At 41.9% G+C, this 12,801-nt stretch overlaps 1 protein-coding gene across 1 annotated transcript in view; it reads left to right on the forward strand.

Annotated features, from left to right (window-relative positions):
- The first annotated feature begins 1,241 nt into the window (after nucleotides 1-1,241).
- yjefn3 (YjeF N-terminal domain containing 3) overlaps nucleotides 1,242-12,801 on the forward strand; it is a 38,202-nt gene continuing 26,642 nt past the window's right edge. The window contains exon 1 of the mRNA XM_070909378.1: nucleotides 1,242-1,303. Within this exon, the coding sequence (XP_070765479.1) occupies nucleotides 1,242-1,303 (62 nt within the window). The remainder of the gene's footprint in view (nucleotides 1,304-12,801) is intronic.

The raw sequence follows: 12,801 nt of genomic DNA on the forward strand, positions 1-12,801 counted from the left end.
AGTTCTGTTGTCACGCCCTCTAGTGTATTCAGCTCCCCTGTTGGTCAACAATGACTCTCTTGCAGTAGACTGCAATAGCACCTTATAACCCATAGGTGGCAGAGTACACCAATGTTCCATTGTTTGTCTTCAGTTGTCCTCACAGGAATTTAATCTTCCTTACATTTTGTACAGTGCCATAGGAAAAACAAAGACTTTACAGCCTAATCTGTGAAATAAGACCACAGACTTAACTCTGTTAGCTGAGCTGTGGTCACCAACTCTGGGGTCACAGCAAACCGGAGGGAGGGAGAGAAAACGAGAAAGAAAGTGAGCTATTGTTTATCACCGTGACCCACTTGTGAGCTTCATTCATTGGCAGCTGCAGGTTCTCCCTGTGATACTACCACACATATCCTTCCTCTGTGTGTGCGTGTTTGTGTGTCATACAGTATATTTACATTTTAATGATAGAGAGTGTTTTTCTCCTCTCATGTTTGCCCTAAATCCATATGATCAGTCTGCATGCATCAAAGTCCTTTTGGGGTCGTTATGGTTCTCTTCATATTACCCACCTATTTGTGCTGGAGCTACAAATTGCTGCTATGTACCCACTCAGGTACTATAGTGTTATTATCTCAGTTTTGTACTGGGCTTCATTTACCTCCCACCTTCATATGTAAGGTGTTATTGTTTGTGATTCAGTGATCAGTCAAACGTTTCCTCACTCTCATGCTTGCTCTAGATTCTACATCAAGGGATCCTTTTGCCACCCAGGACTATGCGTGAACGTGTGTGTGTGTGTGTGGGGGTGGGGGGTTGCACCCTGGATGACTGAACAGCTATGATCGCGGCAGCCTGAGCCAATCAGCCGGCGAGCACCATGCCTCCTGATTCTTAATTGGCTGGCTTTTCCGGTGAGCGCAGCTGATACACAGAACCAGCTGGTTTTATTAGAGAATGAGCTGGGTCCACAGTGGGAAAGAGACAAGAGAGGAGAGGCAGAGATACAGAGGCAAGATTCAGAGTGTCTGTGTGTGTGTAGCAGCCAGTAATTACCTTCCATCGTCTGGACCAATCAACAGCCATAAAGAGAGATACAGAGGGAAGAAGCCCATTTAGATTCTCAGTCTATTCCCAGGCAAAGAGGTAGACAGTGGGTTTATTGAATCAGAGTCAGAGAGAGGGAACGGAAGTGTTTTCTTTGGAGCGGCGCAGCTCATCCTTCCTCATATTTGCCGAGTCGTGCTGGGTGAAAACAGATGGAGAAGATGAACCACAGCTCAGCAGAGGCTGAAACCATAGAACCACTGCGATACCTCAGGTAGGCACCTGCTCATATCTGTTGCTCTCTGTGTCTCTCACTTCTATTCTATTCTATTGCTCTTCTTCTTCTTCTTCTTCTTCTTCTTCCTGTTTCAAACTGTTTTCGGTGCTGCTCTTCCATTCTGTACAGTCACACCAATTCACAGGACTGCTCTCAAATCAAAGCACAGTGCGAGAGAGAGATGGACAGTGGCGGGCACAATTAGAGAGGAGAGACAGAGAAACAGGAACATCCAGATCTTCTTGTAGGAGGCGAGAGAGAAGTCCTCTCATGAGTGTACATTCATCTCGCAGTCTGTTTGAATCAGAGCAAGGAAAACAGAGGGGAGGGAATAATAAGAGATATCAATTATTTAAATTGACTTGCTCGCCAAATGCCACATGAATACCAGTACAGATGATAGTGATGATGATAATGGTAATGATGATGATGCCCAGCAGAAATACCTTGCTCCACCCCAAGATACTCTCACTCTGCTTGGCCAGACTTGAATTCAAATGTAATAATTTAATTTGTTGCTCTTTTCCACTCCACTGAAGCCTTAAATTGAATTACTTATCATTCACAGTCTTTGTGGATGAGACATGTAATCAGTTTGTTATGCACCCAAAGGTCAGTGAGGTGTGTTCGTGCCCCTCTTACTCTGTAGCACCACTTTTACTTTCAGAATGATGGAAAGAAGAAGAATTTGAGTAACAAAGAGAGAGACAGAGATGCTTATAATGTGCTTGGCATGTATGTGTGGTGTTTCCTGGCATTTGTATAGTAAAATACAGGTAAGCAGTTTTCTCAACCTTTTACACACACACACACACACACACACGCGCGCACGCACGCACGCACGCACACACACGCACACACGCACACTTGTGTTTCCATCACTTTAGAGGGCATTACATTGACTTACATTCATTTCCATCAAACCTAATCTTAACCTTGTCCCTAAAATCTAATGATTTACATTATGGGGACTTGCATTTTGTCCCCAAAAGGAAGGCGAGGCCCCACAAATGTGACTGTGCAAACAGATTTATAGCCCCACAACATGAGTAATACAAGTCCACACACACATACAAACACTGCACATGCACATATTGATTAAGATTTAAAACTGCACAGACAACAAAAACCAATCTACAGGCCATTTAGCTTTTTGTTTCAGGGATTAAGAACAAGGTTTTTAACAGCTTCATACTAGTAGGTGGCTAATTTAAGGCAGAGCAGGCTCTGTAAATGAGGTTTTTAATCACAGAATTAGAATTTGTTTATGTGGTAAAACCAAATGACCCATGCTATTGTGTTTTATATCCATGAAAACTTGTTTCATGAAAAAGCACATTCATCATGAATAGCTAAAAGCTAGATTTAAATTTGGCTGTCGCGGTTAAATCTCACGTCAAGTCTGTTTACAGATGTTGGGGAGTACTACAGCAAAGTTGTATAAAGCCTTTTGTGGCTCCAGCGGGAGCTGCGGAAATCAAGCTGCATTGTGGGTAATGTAGGTGCCTAGGTTTTGTCAAGGAAGAAGAATGCATGTCCAACAGTGTTATACGAGTACAAAGCTTAAATCAGTACTCCTTTAACTACAGTATTTTGTGTATCTCCCATATAGGCTTTAATTTCTATGCAGCACTTGACCAAATGCCTGTGCAACACTATAAGGGTATGAAGCCTTGCACACACACAGACATGTTGACCATGTTGTCACAAACCCAAAGACAAGGAAAGGGGTTGAATTCTAAAGTGTGGTGACAAGATTAGGGTGTGAATGCCTGAACGAATTGCGGCCTCGCTGTCTTTGTCTCTGGTTAATCTACTGTAAATTGGGTGTGTTGTCACTCAGGAGGAAACATCACTGTTGCCTTTCTTCCTTCAGTGCACTTCAAATAGGATGATGCGCTTAATATAGCCCAGATAAATGGTTTATTCCTTTTCTGTTGATTATTTATCTACATAAATCCTTCTGTAAGCCTGTGATTGATTTCACAATATGGGTGTACATATGGTGCCAAAAGACACCTTCACACACAATACTATATCTCTTCCGTGACTCGTCATTGATTTAACTGCTCCAACCTCCAGACCCCCAGTTTACTCACTGTCTCCATGTTATTGCCACCTCATTCAGTGCACGCCCCTACATATTAATTCTAGGATTTTTTTATGCTTCTCGATGACATATGTAATTAGGCTCCTTTGCGCTGGCTGCATTTACATTCTTCTCCGTGTGTGTCGACATCTGAGCAGCTCAGGCTGGCAGATAAACTATCACCCGAGAGGCTTCGCCCCCAGTCCTCAGACTCTCTGATCTCTGCAGCTTGATTGGGGCTGGCTGGCTGGCAGTCAATTAAGGCAGTCAATTAAACTACTACTGCAGGTGTAACTGATTATACAGCCACTGTCATCATCAGGGTCCATGTATGTGCAGGCGTATAAGCATACTGTGTGTGAACTTGTTTGTTGTTCATGCTTTTAATTTATTAACTTTTTAAATTAACCTGTGGTTCATAATTATTCTAAAATGATATATAGATATTTGTCTGTTGTTGTTGCCAATGAAGTTAATAGGTGACAAGCAGCTGTTACAGCAACCTGTTTAAGCAAAAACTTGGTGGGGATATTGTGAACAAAGAAAAATTAGATGGATGATTACTGTCTAGAACTGTAAGCTCTATGATTTATGTAAAACACATGCATCCGCAGGAGATAATATTAGCTATTAGATAACATTAGCTTGGAGACACCCTTGTGATAAAGCTGTTCCATGATCTGATATGATTATGTATAAATTGTAAGTAATGTATTTTCCAGAGGCTGAAACCTATTAAGTTAATGCATGAAATTCTCCATATGTGACAATCCTGCTGTTTCAGTGTGATAATGGTTGTGACTGCAGAAAGATCAAAATTCATTCCAAGCACGACTCGTCTCATAAGCTGCTGTTTTTACAGGATAACAGATTAAACCAACCGCACACACACACACACACACACACACACACACACACACACACACACACACACATAATGCAACATAGGATATGTATCACTAATTCTCAAAAATGTAAACTTAATCCACGCCTGGAATGAAAATTAATTTCACCACAAGTTTAGCAAGTTGAAGTAGCCCTTCATTAAAGCGCAGGTATTGCTGAGGTGCTTCATGCGTGCTGATGAAATGCCTGAGGCGGTGGATAACCTGTAAATGTTGGCGGTGGTTCTGAGCAGGTGATGACTCGGCTTTGGATCTGGCACAGTCCCTGGTTTCTGCCTATTGCTCCTGAAAGTTCAGATGGGTAAAATGCAGAGGGCAAATTCTGGGCTTGTATCTATGAATTATTTGGACAAACAAAGTTATTCTTCCTCTATTTCGAAAAGGTCAGTGCTCCTTCTTGTCAACATCACTAGTTTTAGTCTTTATTGTCAAATAACAGCAAATAATGTCCTCCACACAGCAGGAGAGAACTAAAAATATCTTAGTACAAACTTTTTTCAGGAGGGACTCAACAAATAGTGCAACATCTGCCTGCACAATATCTCTTTTTTTTATCAAAGCATTTAAACTTGATTATTTCTGCGATGCTCTGTGGAGTGTAATTAGACACACTTCCCCCTGCTCCTTCTCTGTCCCTTTGGTCCACCTTTCCCTTTTTCCCCACCACACCTGAGACCTGAGACCAGTCGTACAGAGAAATGTTGGACTGGTCTGAGATATTTTTCCATTTGCTGGTCTGCCTACCTGTCTGTCTGAGCAGCTGCCAGTGTGTCAAGCTGTCTGATTTTTACCTGCTTTGCCTTCTCCTGCCTTGGCAACGATGCATATTGGGCTTATTGTTATTCCTTTGGCTTGCCTCCCTCCTTTCAGCTCCCTACCACCAATTCCCATGTTGGCAGCTCCATTTGCCTGTGACAGCTCAGGCATTTATTTATAGGCCAAATCTAATAATTGGGGCAGAGAGGTGGAGATGCAGAGAGGGTGAATGGAGGAGAGAGATGATTTTCTACCAGTGCAGTGTTTGGCCATGATTTTCCTCCTCCATTAAAGCCAAATTAGCTGTAAGAGTTCTCCATTTGTCATGTTTGAAAGAGGATCATGTGGGGGTGAGTGAGTTCAAGGGGAGGCAAAGCAGGATGAGGACTGATGGTTGGTTTTCAAGTGAATATAGGATCTACAGGAAGTCGGCTATTTCTGGTCTTTGCTTCATAAGTAGCATTGTATAGCTGTCAAGTGTGAGCTAACAGAATTAAAGAAGTAATCGGACAGCTCTAAGTGCATTCACATAAAATGATTTAGATACTGTGAGTACCTAGCTTGAGGTAAGAGCTATATTATGGCATCTTTATGGTTTACAGCAGCCACAATTCTCCAGTAATAACAAGGCTCTTCAGGTGAGTCTTCAGGTATGCTAGCTGCTCTGGGAAGCTAAATGCTAATGTCAACATTCACCGCGTGACAACATGTTGATGTTTAGCAGATATAATGTTTGACATGTTCACCTTCCTAATTTAGCGTGTTAGCATGCTAACGTTCGCAAATTAGCACTAAGCACAAACTACAGCTGAAGATATTTGTCTTCTCTAGAGCCACACTGCTAGTGTGGCTAAAACAAGGCTAACAGTCTACAGCCATGCTAGTGGCTCTGTGAGGCTGTAGGTTGGCATAGTGATGCTTTGAGCTAAATGCTAACATTAGCATGCATGATGTTTGCATGTTCACCATCTTAGTTTAGCATGTTAGCCAAACATTTGCTAATTAGCACAAAACACAAATTACAGCTGGTGGAGGCTGATGGGAATGTCATTAGTTCTGCAGGTATTTGGTCATAACCCAAATTATTGGACAAATTAAAAATGTGACCTGATGATGGAGCTAGATAAAAAGTTAAATTAAATTATAATAATTCATCCGGAGGGGGACCATGAATGTCTGGATCAAATTTCATGGCAATCCATCCAATAGTCGAGACATTTTACTCAAAATCAAAAATGTTAACCTCGTCGTCATCCTAAAAGAAAAGTCAGGAAATCACCAAAATCAGTAAGCTTCATCCTCTGGGAGCCATGCACATCTGTACAAAATTTCATGAATAGTTGTTGACATATTTCAGTCTGGAGAAAGGTCGTGGAGTAGAGTGTGCTGCTGGTGTGGCTTTCAATGGCATTCACCAGTTCTCCGGGGAGGTTGAGCTCTCTTTCACCTGAGGTTTGACAGCTCTTGTATTCATTTGCCTGACCACCTCAAAGCAGAAAACCCTGCTGATTCAGGTTTAAATGAGTCTCCAGGCAGCAGCCTTTGTTAATGAAGATCACAAGAGAGCCATTTGAGGAAGTCTGAGCCAAGATTGTGTCCTCCTCATTATGTCCACATTGTGAATCATTCAAGGGATTTCAGTGGACATTAGAGGACACAGGAGGGAAGACAATATTATCCCCAAGGTGCCCCCATTTACAATGACAGACTCGGAGAAGAGAAATCTCAAAACTTAGTTGGATTGAGGAGAGCTGAGGGGTGAGTTGTCCTTCAGTGTGTGTGTGTGTGTGTGTGTGTGTGTGTGTGTGTGTGTGTGCATGTACATACATTAGGGTGAATGAGAGAGAGAGCGAGAGAGAGAGGGAGACACCACCTACGACGACAGAGCCAGAGAAGTAAGTGTGAGAAATGGGTAGTTAAGAGGCAGCTCAGTACGTCTTGTCCTTGAAAGATTGACCTTCAAAGAAAAGTTCCCTGTACTCCTTAACCCTCATCTTCACTGTTGGAGCCTCTCTCCTCCCCTCATCTCTCCCTCTGAAACACTGGACTCTGTCATCAGGCTACGACTCCCATTTCATGCACACTCACAAAAACTGGAGGTGGTTACAATGACTGCTCATATGTTCTTTCTTTACTATCACCTTTAAGAACAAACTGCAATTGAGACAGAAAGAATTATGCACTTGAGTCACCAAACCCCACAATATAACATATTAAAAATGTTAATGTAAAGGTTGCTTGTGAGGGCTTGTGCGTGTTTATGCATTAATGTGAGGAAGATTGATTTGACGGGTCTGAGGTGAGCAGTGGTGTCTCTTTGGTGGCAGCTGAATGTGTTCAAGCGTAGCACCTGTTCAGAGCCTTTCATTTAAATGCCTCCAGGCCCCTCACTGCTAAATTCTCATCAAAAACACACACCTACGTACAGAGTGCTGAAAGAAAAGGTAACCAATGGCTGTCTGAAAGGCAGGAAAAGCTATTTGTAAATGTAAAAATTTACATGGTGGTTTAGGGCTACAATAAGAACAAACACTGCTATGATTCTTCAATGATGTTTTGTGTGTTTCACCCTGAGCTAGGTAGCAACACTGATAGAAAACCCATTGCTCTCTATAGCTTAACATGTGCTCGGTTTGGTGTGTTAACCGAGCACCAAATGATCTCGTACACAACCTTCACCTGTGTCCACACAAAAAAGATATCATCAAAATGACAAAATTAAGCGTCTCTGATCCTCACTTTATGTAGAATTGTGTCTACGGTGTGTGACTGGCCTGTTGTACTCCACGTGGAAGTTGATTTAATTTAAGTACTCAAAACGTCTGCTAATAACAGGGGCTTTCATTTGACTTAGTGAAACAGAGCACCAGGCTATTATTAGAGAGAGACCATTATTTAATTTGACAGCTCCTCACAGTGCCTCAATTCACTGCCGTTTATTAAACTATTACGCTACTTAAGTGTGATCTTTTTATGATATTTATTGTGAAATGATATTGTTTGGTTTCGTTGGTATGGCTGAACCATTGTCAACCTCCCTGATCATCTCGCTGCTTGCGTTTCCTGCCGTTGATGTGGTTTGCACCCAAGATCTCAGCAATGAAATTAGTGAATGAAATGTCACGATGAACAATAGAAGCGATGGTCATAACTATAAAAATAAGCAGCCCTCTGCATACAGTCATTCCACATTGCATCACATATATTATGACTGCTCTAGATATATACCCCTACAGCCTGTGTAAATGTGTGAGCTTTTGTGCATGTGTGGGATGAATGTGTGTGTTTGTTGCCTCGATGATATTTATACAGACTTTGATGTGTGTAAACAGGATGCATTGTCATCGAGGTGAGCATTTGTTGGATATTTTGTTTACCTAGAAAGCTGACAGGCCTGAGTGAGAGCGATGAAAAGAGGGAGGGATTATGGGAGTGTGTATCCCCTTCTGTGTATGTGCACGTGCAGATAGTTTAGGTAGCAGGGGTTTTTAAAAAAATAGGCATTGTCGCTCCTTGCTCTTCTGCCTCCATTACAACGATAAGGGTCCGATTTCAACAAAAAACACTTGAACTGGCTCGACTGTTGTTTCTCTAAACTCTCCAGACATTCAGACAAAAAAGAACAATATCTCGAACAACTGGCTGATTTATTGTGTAACTCAAGAGAAAATAATCTTTATTGTCATGCCTCTGAAAAAGTCATTAGTGTCCTACATCGACAGCATGAGCTAAAGTCTTGTTTTGCATTATTGATTTCAAGTGTGGGATCATGTGAGGAATTGATTATTATAATTGCGTATTGGCTTTGTTCTCAAACCCTGACTGAACTGTGTACACATGTGCCCGGGCATTTGTTTTTGAGTGGCTTTAGCACACCGGAATAATCCATCAAATCTTGTCACGAGAGTACGGACAGAAGAGTCAATCGGACAGACTTATGCAGCTTGAAGATTCATTTATTCTGAGGTTCCCGCGGTGGTGTCTGTCAGGCAGCTTAAATAATCTGATATTTCCCCAGCGATTATTTCTTTCCTCAAGTCCTTGAAATAGGTCATGAGTAGACTTTATATAAGAGTTCAAGAGACTTTTCTCCATCTTTCTCCATCTGTGTGCTAATGTTTGCCACACAGTGTCATGGCATCAGCAAGCTCTTACTTTTGAGAAATTTTAGCTCCAGTTTATTTTGTCTGGCGGTCACTAATTTACCTGTCATTCCAGATTCTGTCATGCTGGCAGTGTCTCTCTGTGTGCCCCACCTGTTCCAGTCACCTGATCCCCCCACACACTCATGCACCTGCTCCTCATTCCCCAATGACCCTTCTAGTAAATATACCTGCCTGGGAGACTCTTGATAGACCGCTATGACCTGCAAGGCGAGGGTTTCATGGCCGACGGAAACAGCTGAAGGTGTCAGTGAGCTACTTTTTGGTAGCGTTGCTAGCTTGTGTAGTGGAGAAGAAGGTAAACAGCGAAGAAATGTGGAACACAGCTGAAAAGTTGTAAAATTCTGTATATCAAAGCAAAAAAATGTAGTACAGACTGTTATTTGATTGCTTCTTTTACCCCTACTTAGTTTTGACAAAATCATTTCATTTGCAGCAAGAACCCCTCCAAAATATATAGATGTTATATCCACTCTGAATATTCATGAAAAACATGACCTGTAGGCTAGTTTAACCAGATTTAGATAAAGAAGAGAAAACAGTACATTTCCATTGTAATGAAAAAAAAAAGAAACAAGCATCATCTTCAATAATCTATTCCTACTGAAATGTGTAACATTTAAAAAGAAAAAAAGAAAAACTCACAAAACAACATTGTCAAACCCACAATAAGTGTGGTCTATTAGATAGAATTGTAATGGCTCACACAGCCAGTAGTGGTCAGCAGGCAGTACACATTGTCTTGTTAGGGTTGTTTAGCTCACTAGTGGTGACGTTTGCCAGGGCTGGATTCAGCCTGTCTGTCGTGGGGGTGCAGTAAAAAAAAGGTTGCTCTAAATAGTCTGTACAGTGAATGTAAAGTCTGACCAGTCTGAGTAGAAGTGAGGCAATGTGTGGTTTGCAAACTAAAAAAATATATACAATGAAATGCTAGACTCCCCCAGACAAGAATCTGTCCCTCGGCTTGCCCCATCGGTCACATCACCCTTGCCTTGCCTTGCAGGTTGTACCAGTCATCTACCGAGCCGCCCAAGCCATGTTGTTTTTATTCCATCTACTGAGTCTGTGAGTCGTGCTTTTGGGTCCAAATTCTGCTTTACTGCGCCATCACACACAATGTACCTGACTTCCAGACATCTGTTGGCTGTGAAATTTCAGAATTTCTTATTGCTTCAGTGTCTCTGGAGTGATATGAAACACAGAGGAGTCATGCTGGCAAAAGGCCCTAATGTTATTTTACACAACAACATCCTGGGAGATCCTTCCAGTGTGTACGGGGGCCGGCTCTGAGGTCCCCTCCCACTCGGTCATGCCTGGAACATCTCCAAAAGGAAGCTGAGATTCTTGAAGCATGTCCATACCTCCTCTCAATGTAATTTCAGCAGCAGCTTGAGATGATTTAAAAAAAAAAAAAAGTCACCCTTTTCACCCCATGTCCAGTGGAGTCTGATTGCCTTTTCTTCACCATGGTTCTTACTATTACTCCACTAATCATTTTAATGCAGTGCAATCCACTCTTCAACAGTAGACTAATTTTTCTCAAATGGCTGATACTGCATCTCCTTTTACCACGACACTCTTCAGTTTAATTTCATCCCCTTTGGCGGTTTTTCCTCTGAACCCTGTGGGCGACTTGCTGACAGGGGTCAGAGCTATTCTGAGGAATGTGAGTAGAAAGGGAAAAGGGTTCTCATGGTGACAGAATGCCCACTAGCAACCCTCCCCTTATGTCGTCTCAACTGGAAAATCAATGTGGGGAGAAAAGGAGAGGAGAGGTGAGGAGGGGTGGGGGGGAGGGGCGGGGTGGAGAGAGTGGGTGAGGACCCGTAAACTGATAATAAGATCCAGAGGGGGATGGTGTCTTAGCACTCACTTTTTTTGTCAGCTATTACCGTTTGTCCCTCACATCAGTTTTGTGCCAGTTGCCATAGAAACCAACACCAGCTACACCCCAGCGAGAGACGTAGCCTGGCTGACTGAGACACGCACAGGTGGTCTCTTTGTTAAAGACCTTTGTGGGGATGCAGCACCAAAGTTAAATCTGTTGGTTTATTCAACAGATTGTCATCACAAGCTGCTGCATTTTTGTGTATGTATGTGTGTGTGTGTGTGTGTGAGTGTGTTTTGTGATAAAATTGTACTCTCAATATTCTTTCTGTTCCGGTAGTGCATGATTGAAAATAAAATTGAATTGGCAGAAAGAGAGGGAGCGACTGAGGAGACTGACTGTGAAAGCATGAAGCCGACTTGTTATAAAAATTCTCAATGGATGTATTTTTCTTTCTATAAATGCAGTTGTGTCCATGTGAATTTGTGTCCATGTGAATTTAAGAGAGGAACATTCTGTGTTTGTCAGGTATTGTGTCTTCGACTGCGCATGTCTTCATGTGTGTGTTAGTGAGCATTTTGAGAGTGTGTGCCACTGCTTGCGGCCAGAAAGGCTTTCCCAGATTTCAGTAATTGGGTTCACTGTCTCGCTCCGCTGAGTCCTGATTGTGGTTCTGTTTTGTATCCCATCGGAGGAACACTGTCGCTGAATTCTGATTATGTAAATGACTTGTCTTGTCTTTTATATAGCTGTCTGTTGTTGTTTGATGGATTATATAAATAGAAATTAAAGTTGGCTCTCAAAACATGTTTTTTAAAGCACAAGCACTAGAATGATATTGTTTGGAAGACCATATAATTGAATTCTTCTATTCACATGAAAACATAGATATTTTAAGCATTTTGTGTTCTTCTTTGCCTAACAACTAACAATGCCTCTCAGCCCCGGCGATCTATGCTATGATCTATTTTTCCAGTCTTTTTCCGATGAGACAATCAGGTGCAGGGGAATTCTTGCCTCCTGGATGCTTTGATGGACAGACTCCCCGGTGGCCTATGAGCCAGCGGGTTAATGGTGATGCTGAGAGAGGCATGCAGTGAGAAAGACAGCAACCTGGAGAGCCAGACAGTGGAATCAACAGACAATCAACTAAAAGTTTACAGAGAGGAAGCCAATCAAATCCCTCGAGAGAAGAGGAGGGGGAGGAAGAGAAAATGAGAGAAACACAGCAGCAGAAGCACTGAAAGATGGACAGGAGCTATTGGATTTTCTGAGCTCACATCTATCTATGTCTATTTTTTCCTTGCTTCTTTTTTCTTGATTTATTTCCACAAATCTAGGGGGAGGCACATGAATTTCTTTTTTTTTTTTTATTTCTGTCAGCTCAGTGTAATTAGTAAATATAAAGCCCAAAGGTCTGCCATAGTTGTAAGAGACAAACAGAGTGGGTGGCACTAAAATTGTCAAAACTGGAGATAATTTCTCAGGAGGCTTTTTATATAACACAGACAAGAAACCATTATTGTGGTGCTTTACAAAAATATATAAGCAGGAAGGAACAAGAGGAACGAGAATGTGACAGAACAGGAAAAACAGAGGTTACACATTCATCCGAATTTAGTGCAAAATGAATAAACACATTTTCAGAAAATCTGCAAAAGAAAATGTGAATTAATGCATGTTTCCATCCACTACTTTTATACGAATATTAGGATTTGGATGCACCGAGATTTTTCTTATTTATACACTTAAAA

Source organism: Enoplosus armatus, chromosome 7 (assembly GCF_043641665.1).
Source record: "Enoplosus armatus isolate fEnoArm2 chromosome 7, fEnoArm2.hap1, whole genome shotgun sequence".
Lineage (NCBI taxonomy): Eukaryota > Metazoa > Chordata > Actinopteri > Centrarchiformes > Enoplosidae > Enoplosus > Enoplosus armatus.